Source organism: Akebia trifoliata, chromosome 11 (genome assembly GCF_017979445.1).
Source record: "Akebia trifoliata isolate Shusen 1 chromosome 11, ASM1797944v1, whole genome shotgun sequence".
Classification (NCBI taxonomy): Eukaryota; Viridiplantae; Streptophyta; class Magnoliopsida; order Ranunculales; family Lardizabalaceae; genus Akebia; species Akebia trifoliata.
Genome location: NC_141385.1, coordinates 38151316 through 38169625, shown reverse-complemented (window position 1 = coordinate 38169625; position 18310 = coordinate 38151316). Strand labels below are relative to the sequence as shown.

Genomic DNA, 18310 nt, shown 5'->3' with positions numbered 1-18310 from the left:
TTCCCAATCATTAAAGTTTCTCCTGAATCCCAAATCCCAAGTAGAGCTAGAATCGTTGGGAATCGAACACTGCTGGATGGAACGGTTCTTCTTCAAAGAACATGCGTACAATGACGGAAATTGAGCTGCAAAAGGCAATGTGCCACACCAACTATCCTCCCAAAATCTAATCCTATCTCCCTTCCCCGCTTTAAATCTAATCCCTCTTTCGAACTCCTCGCTAACTTTAAGGATCTCTTTCCACACATTACACCCATAAGAACCTTTAGTCTCACTACTATACCAATCTAACCTCCTTTCCCCATACTTGCCCACAACTACCCTCTTCCACAAGCTACCCCTTTCCTCACCGAACCTCCAAAGCCACTTCCCTAAAAGCGTTTTATTAGCTAGTTTAAGGCCCCTAATCCCCAACCCCCCATATTTTTTGGGCAAACAAATAACCTTCCACCTGACCAGGTAATACTTCCTCCTCCCATTCTTGTCATTCCACAAGAAATTTCTCATTAGCCTTTCCAATCTAATTTCGACGGACCTAAGAAGCGTGAATAGGGATAGAAAGTAAACTAGGATACTCGTCAATGTGCTTTTAATTAATGTAACTTTCCCTCCTTTCGACAGATAGTTAGCCTTCCACGTGCTTAACCTTCTTTCCAATCTCTCAATCACTCCATCCCAAATTTTGATACTATTGTAGGGTGCTCCTAGCGGTAAGCCCAAATATGATGTGGGTAAGATGTCATACCCACACCCTAAAGTTGCAGCCATCAAATGAATGTCATTCACCTCACCCACCCCAAAAAGCTTACTCTTCTGCAAATTAATATGTAATCCAGAAATAGCCTCAAAGCAACTCAATAACACACGCAACACCCTTACCTGATCCCTCGAGTGGTCTAGGAAGACCAGTGTATCGTTCGCAAATTGTAAATGGGAGATCCATGGACCAACATTCACCCTAAACCCCAAGAGCCTCCCTAGGTCAATTGCTCTCCTAAACAGTCTATCCAAAGCTTCTACTACTATAAGGAACAAAAACGGAGAAAGCGGGTCCCTTTGCCTCAATCCTCTCGACCCTCTAAAGAAATCAGCTGGACTCCCATTAACAAGAATAGAATAGGACACCGTTATAACACACTTCATGATCCACCTGATCCACTTAGCTCAAAAACCCATTCTCCCCATCATGTATTCTAGGAAGTCCCAACTTACATGATCATAAGCTTTCTGAAGGTCTATTTTCCCTACCATCCCCTCTTTCTTATCCTTAATCCTTGAATCGAGACATTCATTTGCCATCAAAACTCCATCAAGAATTTGTCTTCCCCTAATGAAAGCCCCTTGTTCTTCTCCGATAAGCTTAGGTAATCGCGAGGTTAGAACCTTAGCTACAATTTTGTACATTGAGCTCACCAAACTGATGGGTCTGAAATCTCCCAACTTTTCCGCTCCAACTCTCTTAGGGATCAAGGCCACAAATGTGTTATTAAGGCTATAATCCAGGCAATTCTTCTCTTGCAACTCTTTGACCACTTTCATAAAGTCTCCCGAGATGATATCCCAACAATGTTTAAAGAATCCCATAGTAAATCCATCGGGTCCCGGTGCCTTATCCCCACTCATAGAGAAGAACCGATCTAACCTCCTCCTCCCCGATTTGTCTTTCCAACCACTCCCTATCTACTTGATTTAATGAAGTGAATTCTAGGTTATCAGGCCGAAGTCTCAACGATTCCTTTTCCTTATACAAATCTTTGTAGTATTCTACCACGCCTACCCTTATCTCCTCTTCACCTACCACCATGATATCATTAATGAAGAGCTTAACGAGCTAATTACTTCTTCTATGGAAGTTAGCGACTTTGTGAAAGAATTTTGTGTTATTATCCCCTTCTTTCAATCATTTAATCCTCGATTTTTGTTTCCAACTTATCTCCTCCATAAGCGTTATTATTTGAAATTCCAGTTTCAACTCCATTCTTTTGCCTCTTTCTTCCACATTTAACGTCCCTTCTTCTTCCTTCTTATCCAAAATCTCAATTTGCATCATGATCTCCTTTTTTTCACATCGACTCTCCCCAGGACCTCTTTATTCCACACTTTCAACTTCTCTTTCAAGAACCTGAGCTTATTCTTAAACACACAACTCGGGTTTCCTATGGCAAGGCTCTCGCTCCACCAATTCTTAACGAAGTCTACAAAGTTAGGTTGAAGAAGCCACATGTTTTCAAATCTGAATGGAATGGGATGTTTTCTAGGGTATCCAGCTTCCAGAAAAATAGGAGTGTGATCAGAAACTGGATTGGGACTGGCTGAATGAATAACATTATGATACTTCTCCTCCCATAGAAGTGATTAGTGAAGCTACTAAGTTGTGTTCAATGGTAATCTTGATTGCATTTCCATTTGATTAGTCCGCGTCAAAGTTATTTTGTTTTAATAAATTTGTTTTGTTTCAAAACAAGTATTGAAGCTTAAACCTAGCAATGTAAAAGTGTTTTTCAGGATAGTCAAAGCATACATGGAGATACTTGATTTGGACATAGCTGAGTTGGACTTAAAAAACGCACTTGAGATCGATCCTTATAATGTGTTCTCGATAATTTTAAATTGTAGACTAGAATTTGGATTGATAGTTAGACTTGCATAATTGTTTGATTTTACCTTCTAACAATAGATAATTTACAGCAAGTGGTTCAAAAAATAGTTAGATTTACGAAAGTCGAAGACGAGGAGCATTTCGGTCTTTTCATGTTGCTAGTTGGGGTCTAGGTCATCAATTTCAAAACATAGGGGTATCTCCAATATTCAGCAACATGTGAGGGGGCCATGCGTAAAATCAATTATTTTTTTTTTCAAAAGTTCTTATAGCGACACCCTTGACCTTAGCTAAAGACCTAATTTTTTTTTTTTTAATACCCTATAGCGACGACCAATAGCGGCTGTCACTATAAGTCCCATACAACATATCACCAATGGGCAGCATGGCTGTCGCTCTATGTATTAGCCACAGTTTTCCCCTATAGCGACGGTCGGAGACCGCCGCTATATCCTTATTTTATTGCAACAAGGTTGCGCGAGGGCTCACATTTCTCCATGAAGAATGCAGCACCCGGATCACCCATTGCGACGTAAAGCCTCAAAACATTAAGGTGACGCTTTTGTTGCACGAATTTCGGACTTTGGATTAGCAAAACTTTTGAAAAGGCGATCATTTGTTAAGGTAGATGCCTACAGTTTTGGTATCATGTTACTGGAGATCATTTGTTGTAGAAGAAATGCTGAATTTGAACTGGGGAATGAAGATGCAGTGATACTGTCAGAATGGGCTTATGATTGCTGTGTAGAAAGGAATCTCTAGTTGTTAGTGGAGAATGATCGAGCAAAGAATGATGACAGGAGGTCGCAAAGGCTGATCATGGTGGTTATTTAGTATATTCAAGAGGATCCCTCCTTAAGGCCTATCATGAGAAAGGTGACACAGATGCTAGAAGGAGCTGTTGAAGTTTCCATGCCACCTAATCCTTTGTCCTTCATTAGCTCAATTGGATAAAATCTATAAGATCCTCCACAAATTTAAGCATCTCTACTACTCCCATATGTTTAATTTCTGCAAAACCTATGATGTTAGAGTAAATATGTTGAATAGTTTATAATTTAGTTTCTCTGTTGGGTTTGTCCTGACTTGCACATAAGTACCTAAATAATATAATGAAGTTGGTTATTTGGATTACAATCCTAACCTAGGTCCCCATTAAATCTATCATTTGAATCTGATCTATAGTTAACCTGAACTTTACCTCTTGAGGCGGTAATAGATTTGATTTGTAATCAGCTTTACCACAAAGTGAGTTGTAACCTTATCTCACCCATACACCACCTCAAAAGTAGCTTAAGTGTTCATAGAAAATGTACTCAAACTACATGATGCACCATCATCTATTTTTAGTGATCGAAACCACATTTTCACTAGTAACTTTTGGAAGGAAATTTGTCGTTTGAATGGTATTACATGTAAAATGAGTACTTCCTTCCACCCACAAATAGACGGTCAAACGGAGGTTGTTAATTGCTGAATTGAAACCTACCTAAGATGTTTTGTACGGACGAAGCCAAACCAATGGACCCATTGTCTATGGACTGAATAACACTTGATAAATGCAAAAATTATTATTATTTACCCCAATTTATGGTGATTAATTTAAATACTAATTGAACCTAATTAATTGAATTTACATATTTTGTATTTGTTAAAGGTCAATGAAGAGAAAAAGGTTAAATATGGATTTTTAGTGAAGAAAACTTATAAAAGAATAGACGAGCAATTATGGTACTAGTTAAAAGAATGGCTAAAGAAATAAAAGTTTCCAAAAAAAAAAAAAAATTTTATCTTATTCTAAAAAATCTTATATATCTTTTTTATATCCTTTTGTTTCTATTTCCTAATCTTTATCCTCCACATGTTAAACTATCTTACCTTCCATATACCTCTCATTCTATTTTATTATTTGTTTCTATTTTGCCTATTCTCCCACTATTATTTATTTTCTTTAGACCGTTCATTGTTCTTCATCTTCCTCTCCAATCTCTCTCTCTCTCTCTCTCTCTCTCTCTCTCTAGTTTTTTCTTTAATTTCTTTTAGTTTATTTTTTTAGATTTTTTTATTCAACAATTTTAATAGATTCATCTATGAAGATTATTGGTTAAAATCCTCGGTAGGGTTAAGAGTGAAACTCGAAAATTGTAATTTTGTTTTGTACAATAATAGTGGATTAATTTTTATATTTTTTGAATTGATCTAAGATGAGTTAATTAATTAATCTAGTTCAATATCCATAAATTCTTTTTGAGTTTTTTTTTGTACTCATCACAATAAATGCTTTAAAAAATTTCTTGATTCATTATGGATGAATGTTACGTTAATTGCTTAGAGAATCCCTATGGTATGTGAGTGTATTACATGTGGAAATCTTAGATTTTTCAGAATATTTAAAAAAATAGCTTTTTAGTTTAATTGTTATATCTGGTTACGGGGAATCTTTATTCGAAACTAATTGCAAAAAAAGTTAAATGAAATAAAATTGTGATTTTAGAATAGATCCTTGATACCTTAACACTTCTTTATTTTTATTTTTATTTTAAATCTTTTAATTTTTGCTCCATACATAAGTGTGGACAATCATCTATTTTCATGTTTTAGGTTAATCTTCTTTCAACTCACACATATTTTGTTTCAATTTTAACACAATCCCCATGGATCGATTTCGGACTACCAATATTTTATACTTTGCTACAACCTTCCACTTAGGGTATTTAATCTACACTATTTTAGTCGTAGCAACACCAACTATCATGAGGTCACAAAGCTCTGTTCTCATAGTTTAGGCCCATCTTCTCTTACCTCACACGTATTTTGTTTCAATTTTAACACAATCCCCATGGATCAGCCTCAGACTCCTGAGTTTTTAGTTACTTCACCACAACCTTGCCCTAGGGGTACTTAATCTACACTATTTTAGTTGTAGCAACACCAACTATGAGGTTGTGACCGAAGTTTTTGGTCCATTGGGCCTGGCCTATTCGTCGCCTAAAGACTCCACTTGGGAAAAGTGGCATTTGTTGCAACAAAGATTCCCTGATTTCAACCCTTGAGGTCAAGAATTTCTTTAGGGAGTAGGGAATGTTATGGCCCAAGATTTGGATTTCAGATTTGATGTTGTGCCAAAATCTAATCGTAACTTCTTTTGGTTGTCATTTGTACTACGGTTGCCAATTTCCTCAACCAAAATGGTACAATGATTCTTCGGCCTTTCAAGATTTCAAATTCATGTTTTGAACTTGTGTAAGTAATTTATTTGTTTTAAGATATATTTTAGGTTTTAAAGATAATTTTGTAATTTCTTTACAGAAATATTTTAATGTTTCATACCTTAATGCTTATGATCTCATTTCTTATAATCTGTATTCAATCTTGAATTCACACTAGTTTGAAAGAAAGAGCTTAGGTTCTTTATCTTCCCTCTCTTCTCATCTCTTAGCTTAGGTCCATTACCCTTCAAAGATGAGCTGAAATTCTTATATGGGTTTCTCTTTGTTCTTCATTTCCCATTCATAATCTAGAACATCAGCTAAATTTGGCAGAAAAAAATTTATCTGAATTCTTCTCTAGGCATTTCAGGCTTTCAATTCTCCTTTAGGAACAATCGCCCCATAGTTCCTTTGGGCTTCTTTGCTTTGCATTTCCTATTAAAATTCTTCTCTTGGCGTTGCAGCTCTCAAATTCAGCTTTAGTAACAATCCCATAATTCCTTCAATGGCTTATTTGTTTCCTCATCTTCACTCTCTCTTACTTCTACTGCTCCCTATCTCCACTTTTTCTCAAACTTCTTGCAATTTAAGAACTCCTTTAACAACTTTTGATGTAAACCCATACTGCTCTTCGCCGTCAGGCGAATTCGCTTTTGGGTTCCTTCCCATTCACGGAGGGGATCACTTCTTGTTAGCAATCTGGTTTGCTAAAATACAAGTAGAAAACATTGTTTGGACAGCAAATGGAGGTAACCCAGTGCAGAAAGGTTCCAAAATTGAATTAACATCCAATGGTGTTCTTGTCCTCAATGCTCCAAATGGTACACAACTTTGGAAGGCCGAACCCACAGACGGAACCACAGCCACCTCCACTGCCATGCTCAACACAGGAAACTTCGTGCTGAGGAACGCACAATCTGTTATCAATTGGCAAAGCTTTGATGCACCAACAGACACAATCTTGCTTAACCAGACACTAGTCCTTGGTAGTAAACTCGTGTCTCAACGAACCAAGGACAACTACTCGACCGGAAGATTCAAGTTTATTCTACAAATTGATGGTAATCTTGTTATGTATCCCTTAGCTCGGCCTAGGGAAAACAATTACAAAGCTTACTGGGCAAGCAGTACTGTGAGTAATGGCTCAACGATGGTCTTCAACCAATCTGGCTATATTTATCTAAATCTAAAAGATGGGAGCCAATTCAGCTGGTGGTCGTCAGAGATGCCAGTTTCAACAAGGGACTTCTATCATAGAGTCACCTTTGATTTTGATGGAGTTCTCAGGAAATACACATACCCAAAAAACTCCCCAAACAATGGGACTGAGGCATGGTCATTGGAATCGTTTGTACCTTCAAATATCTGCACAGCACCATTCAGAGATTTCGGCAGTGGATTGTGCGGATATAACAGCTTCTGCATGCTAAACCAGGACCAGAGGCCAGAGTGTAAATGCCCAACTGGGTATACCTACTTCGATCCAAACAATACATTCAAAGGATGCAAACAAACTTTTGCTCCACAGCGTTGTGATAAAGAAGGATCAAGCATTGCAGACGGATTTGAAATGAAGGAGTATATTAAAAATAACTGGCCGTTCGGTGATTATGAATCATTTCCAAATGTGGATGAAGATTGGTGCAAAAACACTTGCCTGAATGATTGTTTTTGTGCAGCTACCTTCTATGGGGAGAAGATATGCTAGCTGAAGAGGTTCCCACTATCAAATGGGATGATAGACAATAGTGTAAACGGAAAGGGTCTCATCAAGGTGGGAAATTCTAATTCTTCTCTTCAACCTCAACCTGGTTTTCCTCCTCCAGACTTGGGCGGAAATAAGAAGAATAGAGAGAATTTGATCCTACCTGGATCGATTCTTTTGGGAAGCTCTGGGTTTCTCAACTTACTACTCTTATTGATAATTTCTTTGGCTATTTATTATGGCTCATACCATAAGAAGCAGCTAAAAACGAAGATCTATCCCAGCATAATTGGAGTGAACCTAAGGTCTTTTACTTACAAAGAACTTGAAGAAGCTACAGATGGGTTCAAGGAAGAATTAGGTAGGGGTGCTTTTTCGACAGTTTATAAAGGTGTTCTAGAATCATATACTGGAAGTCTTGCTGCGGTTAAGAAGTTAGACAGATTGGCGCAAGAAATCGACAAGGAATTTAAAAACGAAGTCAGATCAATCAGCCAGACCAATCACAAGAATCTAGCCAAATTAATCGGATTCTGTGACAAGGGCACCAACAGGATACTGGTATATGAGTTCATGAGAAATGGTTCCTTGGCAAACTTCCTCTTTGGAGGTTCAAGGCCTGAGTGGCATCGAACGATTCAAATAGCCTTTAGGATTGCTCGAGGGCTCACATATCTTCATGAAGAATGCAGCACCCAGATCATCCATTGCAACGTAAAGCCTCAAAACATACTTTTAGATGACGCTTTTCTTGCACGAATTTCGGACTTTGGATTAGCAAAACTTTTGAAGACTGACCAAACTCGAACAAGTACAGAGGGACAAGAGGGTATGTCGCACCCGAGTGGTTCAAGAACATGGCGATCACAGCTAAGGTGGATGTCTACAGTTTTGGCATCATGTTACTGGAGATCATTTCTTGTAGAAGAAATGCTGAATTTGAACTGGGGAATGAAGATGCAGTGATACTGTCAGAAATGGGCTTATGATTGCTGTGTAGAAGGGAATCTCCAGTTGTTAGTGGAGAATGATGGAGCAAAGAATGATGGCAAGAGGTTGCAAAGGCTGGTCATGGTAGCTATTTGGTGTATTTCCTTAAGACCTACCATGAGAAAGGTGACACAGATGCTAGAAGGAGCTGTTGAAGTTTCCATGCCCCCTGATCCTTTGTCCTTCATTAGCTCAATTGTATAAGATTTATTCTCTTTCAATAAATGGAATCATGATCCTCCACAAGTCTAAGCATGTGTACTAGTCTCATATGTATTACACAAAGCCTATGACTTTATAATAAAAAATGTTGATTTAGTTTCTTTATTGGGTTATTAGTATTGACTTGCACTTAAGTACTTGAATAATACAACAAAATTAGTGATTTGGATCAAAATCCTAACCTAGACCCCACTAAAACTATTAGTTGCATCTTATCAATACTAAAACTGAATTTACCAATTGAAGTGGATGTAGATTTGATTTGTAATCAACTTCAACCAAACTGAGTCCCCAGCTTAAAACAATCAATTATCATCAATGTTTACACCCTATACAAATTTCTAGAGTCGTGCTTCACCATTTAACTCAATGTTCCTTCATATATATTCTTTTACTATCTCTATCCATGTCATTTTGGTTCTCTTGCCATTTTAAAATCCTCAAGTTGCAGTCAAACGCTGTTCATCGGTATTGTTTATTGTTTGCTATGCAAATTCTCAAACCACTATACTTAATTTTATCTCCAACTGGAGATATTTCCAAATCCTCTAAGTATACTCATTTCTGATTTTGCTTTTCCTAGTTTTATTGGTCAACGTCCTCTGCTACGCTTATTATAGGAACATGTTGGTTCTCAATACAAACATATTGTTTCTTGATAACCAAATAATCAGCTACACATATAATGGCTGATCTTGATCACGCAATACTATAGAAGCACTCTTCCACTTTTCCTCCCATCATTGATTCTATAGGTCACATTCCCACCAATTACTCCATCTTTTTGTATAATAATTAACTAGCGTTTCATCATTGACTATATTCTAACTTGGTCCAATTTATATTAAAACCTTTCATTTTTCGAGGTCACTTAGCAAGGTCTTAGGATGAAATAAACATTCCATTCACTAAACAAGAACTGTTCTCTCATACGGATAGTGGAACTCAGTCTTCTAACTGATGGGTAATAATTGTCATCGTGAGGGACTCCAATGATGGTTGTTCAAAGGTTCAATCCAATCATCGTGTCCCCAACATTTTGATTGAGTTTAATCATTGTCAACCCTCTATTAACATCCAAAATCCCATATAGACATTATAATTTAGAGCATATTGTTTTTTTTTTTTTCAATCTCTATTCACTGCACTCTAGCCCTTTTTTCATAAGACCAACCCCACTTGATGAACCGGTCATTTTTTATGTTGGTATTTAATTCGATCAGCCTGGAAATGGAAACATTTAGGCCCTACGTGATAAAGTTTAAAATACCATAAAATACGAAGTTTTTGCAATTACAACATTGTTGATTAATTTCGAAATATTTTCAAAACATATTTCCATTTTCAGGCTGACCGAAATATACACCAGAATTGAAACTTAATGCCTTAATTAGCAGTCTTTTATGTCTTATTTTCAATTCTAGCTAAGCTCCTGCACCACCATCACAATCTATGTAGCTTCTTGTGTTATACAGGCATCATGAATTGGTATTGATGTAGGCATGCTACAATTAACATGTTGAGATCAAAAGTCAAATCCTAGCTCACCCACACCTGAAGGAAAATTATAGAACAAAAAAAAAAAAAACTAATATAATACAATCAATGCAAGAACCATTAAGCATCTATTGATAATATATTGAAAAGAAACTCGACATTGTCGACCACGTGAATGTATTCCCAGGAATGTTCCTTATATAAAAGTTCTAACTCACTCACTCTTGAATCCATGGCTTTTAAATGACATGGATTGCAATTGATTTAAATAAAATGAAATGAGATAATAATTGTACATGTATGTATAATAATGATAAAAATACATGTTTTTATTATATAAAACTAACATAAACATTTCAATGCAGATTCATTTTTTACAAGAAAGAATGATAAATAAATTTGTAAAGAACTGAAAGTTACACATGGGTTTATGCTTTTCCTTTTCTCTTGTCATATAGAGCCTGCATGGAAAAGATGAATTGCAAATCCATATATGAAAATCTAATAAATGAAAACTAAATTATATTATATTCATAGCAATTCTAAAGCTCTTAAAATGTCACCTATATGACCACTAATCTATTTTGAATCATGTAAGGTTTGGTTTTTCAATTTAAATATGGATAAATTTTGTGTGTAAGCAACGAAACTACGTAAAAATGGATAAAAAAGTTTAAATAATGAAGAAATGTTAGATGGGTTGACTGGAAACATCTATTTTGTAACATTACCAAATAAAATCTGGGCATTTCACATATTAGTTTGACTCCATTGATCCCGTAACCATGTTATAGGGCCAGGAATGAACTGACAAGCAAAACTCCTGACCTAAACTATAAGAAGTGGTTCGCCAAAAGCTTAACACTCAATTTTCTATTGAAGCATTAATCTGGTTTTTCGGTTCCTAGATCATGATTGCATGAAACTAGAAGATTTTGGGTAAGTGAAGGCTTTGATGAGGAGGACGGCATTTTGTAAGTTTGGTTCTATATTGTTTAGTCGCAATCTGGTTAACTATAGTTTGAAACAATATTAAACAAAGTAGACAATTAAGAGTATGCTACTTCCTTTCCAACCAACATTGACCAACAGACCAGACTTAGATATTGGACCCCTACTACACCATATCAACAAGCATAGGCTTAATAAAATATTACCAAAAAAAGTATCACTTATTCCAAATTAATAAATATTTATATTTGTATTTTGTGTTACCTAATTACCACCACTGAAGGATTTAGAATATCTCAATCTATAAATACTTTTCCTGCATTATCTGATAATTGAGGCAGAGGTTTTAGATTGGATCATGTCAGTCTTGTAAAATTTAGGAGATTGGATAACCTCATTAACATAATAGAGCAATCTGTTGTACAATGCTTTTCTAGATGATGACGGTCCTGTTTTTATTTGCCTACAGAATTTTCTTTAGTTCTTTATTAGCAACATGAACTTGTTAAGAGGTGGAGCCAAAAATTTTCTTGGAGGATCCCTATTTCAAGGTCAACTATCATCCAAAAGGATGACAAATAATACATTCTGCAAGTCTCTAGGATGGTTAGGAAAAAATGGCTAACAGTCCAGAAGAAGGTTTAACAGTTGACAGCTTGTCTATCCATCTGGTTGATGTACAATATATACATGGTCAGTAAACATGGTTGTGCAAAACTTTTCCATGGACCATCTACATTAAATTCAATAACTAATCACAAGTACATTACCATATAATAGACCAATTGAGAAGAAGGAATACCTTGTTTTGGAAGATTCTCATGGTCAACACAAGAGTGTCACGCATTCTACAAAAGTTAACGAATATTTTTAGGCAATAAGTCATGAATGAGATTCAATAAATTCAACATAAATCAATTACAAAAGAAAATATTTTGGAATTTGTTTTCCCATTATATCAAGATAAGGAATCTATCCAAGTGACCCAGTGACGAAATATCTTAGACCAAGAGAAACAAGCACTATCAAAGGTAAGTACCACAAGATATATTTTATCTACAAAATCAGAAAAACCATTCATGCAAGAAGTTAATCTACTCCCTCTTTCATCCCCCCAGTTCCAAGTATGGCTTCAATGGTATCTAATTTACTACAATTTGCTCCAAGAAGAAGGCCAATCACTCACCTTGAGGAGACCATACGGCATTGGCCGAACCCAAATAAATTAATCATGATGCAACAATTAAATACAAATGTAGAAAACACCTACACTCATGCCCCATTGTTCAGGATTTCCTTTTTGTCTCAAAATGTCCCAGGTGAGATGTCTCAGTCTCAAAGGTGTCTAGAGAAAGAAAATTGGAGTTTTTCCTTAGTATGTTCAAGTCAAGATGTCTCATTTTTCCAACTAGTTGAGATATACCTCAAGTCTAAGATAAATTTTAACTATACTTATTCCACACACCGAGTAGACAACTATAAAGAAAAAGCAATGACATCTTTGAAGATAGAGGATTTCTGATTTGATGATAGAAAAGATAAAAGCATGATACACCATTGGCCATCCATACACTTAAAGATGTTATTGAACTGCATTTCAACAACATCATCTTTAAATGGAAGAGGCTATCCATTAGTCTTCTAGTTTCTTCAACCTCTTGGTAAATTTTGTATAGTTTTTTTTATTCCAATGAGAAGCATCCCTCTTTGTCCCTTTTTTTTAGCCAACTACGTCTAAATGATGATGAATTAAATCAATAATATTTCAATAAAAATGTAGGAGCGATGTGAGCACTATGAAAATCCTTTCTTATTTTCTCTATAAATAGAGGTAAACGCATTAGGTTATATACCTCTCACAAATGAAAATAGAGATCAAATAACATTTTTTTTTCTTATGCTTCAATATCTTATACAAGATAAGTTATTGAGATGAGAGTGTTTCAACATTTTTTTTACATAGGACTACAAGTTCTAGCTTATGAAGAAGACCATGACGCACTCATAATATTACTTTTCATGTCAGAGCTCTAAATGTAGGTGTTAAAGGGTGATTAAGTCAACAATTGTCGTTATTACCATGTAGTCAAGATCAAATGAAAAACATATTATAATAGAAACTAATTAGTAAATGTGATTGCAATCTCCTTCCTCTTAACAAAATCTTTTTCAAAGCAAATAATTTCGAACAATTTTTTTTAGGATTGAACAATGGAACATGATTCATGTTTACAATTCGAATAGTTGGTGGAGAGAGTTGGAAGGAGACTAAAATCTTGGAAATCCAGATTTCTGTTGATGAGAAAATATTAATTATTTCTAGTATTTCAGTGTATTACATGTCTCTCTTCTCAATTCCAAAGGCCAAAATAAAACAATTGATGAGTGATTTCTTGTGGAATGGAAGCAAGGATACTCCCAAAAATCATTTAGTAGACTTGAATAAATTCTGCTCATCCAAAACAAGTAGTGGCCCGGGCTTTAGAAATTTGAAATTTGAACGTAGTAATTTTGAATGGTACAGTGGTATAGTGAGACCATCATATGGGTGTCATGTATGGAAAGGCAACCTAAAACCAGTCTAATTTCCACAAGAACTTAAGCTATAAAATAGAAGAAGGATAGAATTCGCTTTTGGAATGATAGTTGCTAAGGAGATTCTCCATGATAACTCAGTTCCAGATTTCTAATTTAGATTTGCAAGACATGATCGGGTGGTGATGCTTCCTAGACCTTTATTTTAGAAGAAAATTTAATGACTAAGAGATGTAGCAAAACTCATGAATGTCATGCATATCATCTAAGGATGAGGAAAAACAATTTTAGAAGATAACTCCAAATGGATCTTTTTCCAGTCAAATTATATTATTGTGTGTTTGTACATTGTAGTCCTTCCAATATTCTCATTTCCATGATCTGGGGTTCCAAAATCCCATCCAAGGTGGCCTTTTATATTTGAACAGTAGCTCTAGATAAGATCTTGACAATTGACCATCTTATATTTCATAGAATCATCACGATGGATTATTGTTCCAAGTGAAAATTGAACAAGAAAACAATTAATCATCTCTTAATCCATTGTAGCTTAGCTCCATCTATTTGGTTCCATTTTCTAAAAAAATTCGATGTAAGTTGAATCTTGTCCTAAGTTGTCTAATCCTCATGAAATCATTTATTTTTGCTACAAAATGATTATGTGGCAATCGTTATCATTTGATACTTGTTGGGGGCTCTGGAAGGAGAGAAATAGGTGAATTTTCAATTGCAATGTGCGCCCAGTGTAGCAAATCATCATTACTATCAAAACACTCTTATTTGTTTGGTCCAAGTTATTTAAACGAATTTGGTGGTTAGTTTTCCAAGGACCTTGTTTATAAGTGTGTGTGTGTGCGTGTGTGTGTGTGCACCTTTGCGAACACAACTGTGGCACTATTGATTTTCCATTTTTCTTTTAATTTAAACTTTTCTTGCTACCTCCAAATTAGGTAGTTTCCTCGACCACCCAAATCTTGTATACTTCTACGATTCTTTGGAAAAAAATACTTACATATAGGCTGGGATGAAGACTTGACTCGTGAGAAAACACATGATCCCTTCCCCACTGCTTAAACAACAGTCGAGATTTATAAATATCCTAATAACACATATCTTGAACCCCAAAGATAAATCCTAATCGTTGGATTTTGTGTTTACAAGGTGGGGATCATCTATTTTTTCCACGAGCCATTCTTCATGAGTCACCACAACCTGACGCATATGTATACATATATGTTAATGATTCACTTTACTCATAATGTTAAGTGTTAACAAGAGAGAGATAATGAAACTTAAATATATTCCATGGACGCTTGTCATCATTGACTACACATTTTTCCAATTATTAGGGTCAGCAACATGAATCCCATTTCGCTATTTAGCTCTCACACATGATATCCGTAGTCTAGACATTATCCCCCATTTCTGATTTTGAGTTTGCAAACTTACAAGATTTTTTATGTTTTCATTCACTGGGCATCACAATAAGAGATTCATGGTGAAACTTAGTACTTTATGGATGGCTATGGCTAAAGAACATACTTGAAAATTGGAGATCAAAATTAAAAAGAAGAGTTTTGCAGAAAAAAAATGCATTCATACCGAACATCGTGGGTACTAAACGGATGAGAACTCCTATCAGAACAAGTTAAAATAAATTGTGTTGAGAGTCCACTAGGAACTTTGACCTGCAACATCAACGAGGAATAAATGTTAAAAATGAACTTGATATAGAAACCATATTCCAGATTTTTCAACTTGGACTTGAAAAAATCATGAAAAAGACCATTATATTTATGTAGAAGTTGAGTTATGTTTTGGATTTTGTACTATATACTAGTGAAAAGCAATGGAGAGAAAAGTTATTAGATTGATTAGCCCTAATTAGGCTATATAAGTATTACATAAGAGAAAGAAGTGAAAAGACTAAAATAACCCTACAGACTTATTTAACACTCCCCCTCAAGTTGGTGCGTGGATATCAACAATGCCCAACTTGGACAAGACATCTTCAAATGAGGTTTTACTAACACCTTTAGTAAGAACATCAGCAAGTTGTTGAGAGGTAGGGACAAAGGGAGTACAAATCTGTCCAGAAACTATTTTTTCTCTAATGAAATGACGATCAACTTCTATGTGCTTCGTTCTGTCATGCTGAACCGGATTTGCAGCTATGTTAATAGCTGATTTATTATCGCAATATAGTAAGAAGGGGACCGGCACAGGAAGACATAGATCAGCTAGTAAGATTTTGAGCCACAACAACTCGCATATTCCAAGTGCCATGGCTCTATATTCTGACTCAGCACTTGACCGAGAAACCACATCCTGCTTCTTACTACGCCAAGTTACCAAGTTACCACCAACTTTAGTACAATACCCAGAAGTAGACCGTCTATCAGTTACTGAACCAGCATAATCTGCATCTGTCCATGCCTCAATGCGAAGATGACCATGATTGTTGAATAAAATACCTCGACCAGGACATCCCTTAAGGTATCTAAGAATACGATAAACAGCAGCAAGATGAGATGTTCGAGGCGAGTGCATAAACTGACTTACAACACTAACAGCATAGGCAATGTCAGGGCGAGTCATAGACAAGTAGATCAATTTTCCCACAAGACGCTGATATTGGCCAATATCGGACACACACTCCCCCTCAGAATCAGCCAACCTGTGATTCTGCTCAATAGGAGTATCAGCTGGACGAGATCCAAGCTGACCAGAGGCACTGAGTAAGTCAAGAACATACTTACGCTGAGAAATAAATATACCAGACCGGGACCGGGCAACCTCAATACCCAGAAAATAGCGAAGATGTCCAAGGTCCTTAATCTCAAATTGACGTCCTAAGTAAGTTTTGACCTCGGTAAGGCCATTGGCATCATCTCCAGTAAGAACAATATCATCCACATACACAATCAGAGCAACAGTTTTGCCTCGGGAGTGACGCAAGAACAAGGTGTGATCAGCAGAACTCTGATGGAAACCAAACTGATGCATGGCCTTAGTGAAGCGCTCAGACCAAGCACGAGGAGACTGCTTCAAACCATAAAGAGACCGGCGAAGACGACAAACATGTGCAGGAGAAGCAGAAGAAAGAAAACCAGGAGGTTGGACCATATAGACTTCTTCTTGAAGGTCACCATTGAGAAAAGCATTCTTGACATCTAACTGAAAAAGAGGCCATCCTCGAATAGCAGCAACAGAAAGGAGAACACGAATGGTGGTCATCTTGGCAACCGGAGCAAAAGTTTCCTGATAATCAATCCCATAAGTCTGAGCATAACCTTTGGCCACCAGACGGGCCTTATAACGAGCAATGGAACCATCCGGATTATGCTTAAGCGTGAATACCCAACGACAACCCACAGCTTTCCGTCCAGACGGAAGAGGCACAATTTCCCAAGTTTGAGTCTTTTCAAGAGCAGTCAACTCATCAATCATAGCTGCACGCCACTCAGGATGAGCAATAGCATCTGCAACAGTAGTAGGAAGAGAAACAACGGAAACAGAAGCAAGAAAACTCTTATAGGAGGGTGATAGTGCAGAGTCAGATATATAATTTGAAATGGGATAAGTACAAGTGCGCTTACCCTTACGAGTGGCAATAGGACGATCATCACAGGGAACAGACGGAGGCGGAGCTGGAGGCGAGGAGGCGAGCTGGTCGGACATAGAAGTGATGGTAGTATCACGTGGACGTCGAGTGTAAACCTGCAATGAAGGAGAGGACGAACTGACGGGGGGTGGAGAGGGAGGAACAGGCATGGGAAGGGGAAATAAAGAAGGAAAATGATCATCAGGTGAATCTAGAGGAAACCACTCAGATTGAATGCCAACGGACCCATTATAGTAAGGAGTATGCTCAAAAAAAGAAACATCGCGAGAAATGAAACGTCGTCGAGAAGGAGGATGGTAACAACGGTAGCCTTTCTGGGTAGAGGAATAACCCAAAAAGATACATTTGACGGCCTTAGGGTCAAGTTTAGAACGATTTTGGTCAAGAATTTGAACAAAACAGACACACCCAAAAACACGCGGAGGAAGTGGAAACACGGGACGATCTGGAGAGAGCTTAGAAAGGGGTGTGACAAACTGAAGAACACTGGAGGGGGTCCGATTAATAAGGTAAACAGCAGTAAGAACTGCATCAGCCCAATAGGATTGGGGCACGTTCATGCCAATCGAAATAGCACGGGCTAACTCTAGAATATGGCGATTTTTTCTTTCTGATCGGCCGTTCTGCTGAGGGGTCTTAACATTGGACATTTGATGCTCAATGCCAGACTCTAAACAAAGTTTCAAGACCTCACTATAAGTGTACTCAGTACCATGATCAGAACGGAAGGTCTTGATGGTACGACCAAATTGGGTTTGAACCATAGCAAGAAATTGCTTAAAGATCCCATAAACCTCACTCTTGTGTTTCATAAGATAAACCCAAGTGGTACGACTGTGATCATCAATGAACAAGACAAAATAGCGAAAACCAAGAGTGGATATGACGGGGGAAGGACCCCACACATCAGAATGAATTAAGTCAAACATAGCAGGTGTTGTAGGATTCATACTAATAGGATAAGAAGAACGCACATG

At 36.8% G+C, this 18310-nt stretch overlaps 1 protein-coding gene and 1 pseudogene across 7 annotated transcripts in view; one reads left to right on the top strand and one right to left on the bottom strand.

The window, feature by feature from the left end:
* Positions 1–6313: 6313 nt before the first annotated feature.
* LOC147391529 (G-type lectin S-receptor-like serine/threonine-protein kinase LECRK2) lies at positions 6314–8741 on the top strand (annotated as a pseudogene).
* Positions 8742–10089: 1348 nt separating this feature from the next.
* Positions 10090–18310, bottom strand: part of LOC147391528 (uncharacterized) — a 46683-nt gene continuing 38462 nt past the window's right edge. For 6 of the 7 annotated variants that reach the window (XM_086457675.1, XM_086457679.1, XM_086457680.1 and 3 more), the window contains 3 exons: positions 15311–15396; positions 11976–12021; positions 10526–10683 (listed from right to left, as the gene is read on the bottom strand). In XM_086457675.1, coding sequence (XP_086313801.1) covers positions 10651–10683; positions 11976–12021; positions 15311–15396 — 165 coding nt within the window. In that variant the 3' untranslated portion in view covers positions 10526–10650. Of the gene's footprint in view, positions 10231–10525; positions 10684–11975; positions 12022–15310; positions 15397–18310 lie in introns of those variants that run through there. The other variant, XM_086457676.1, reaches the window with a different exon arrangement.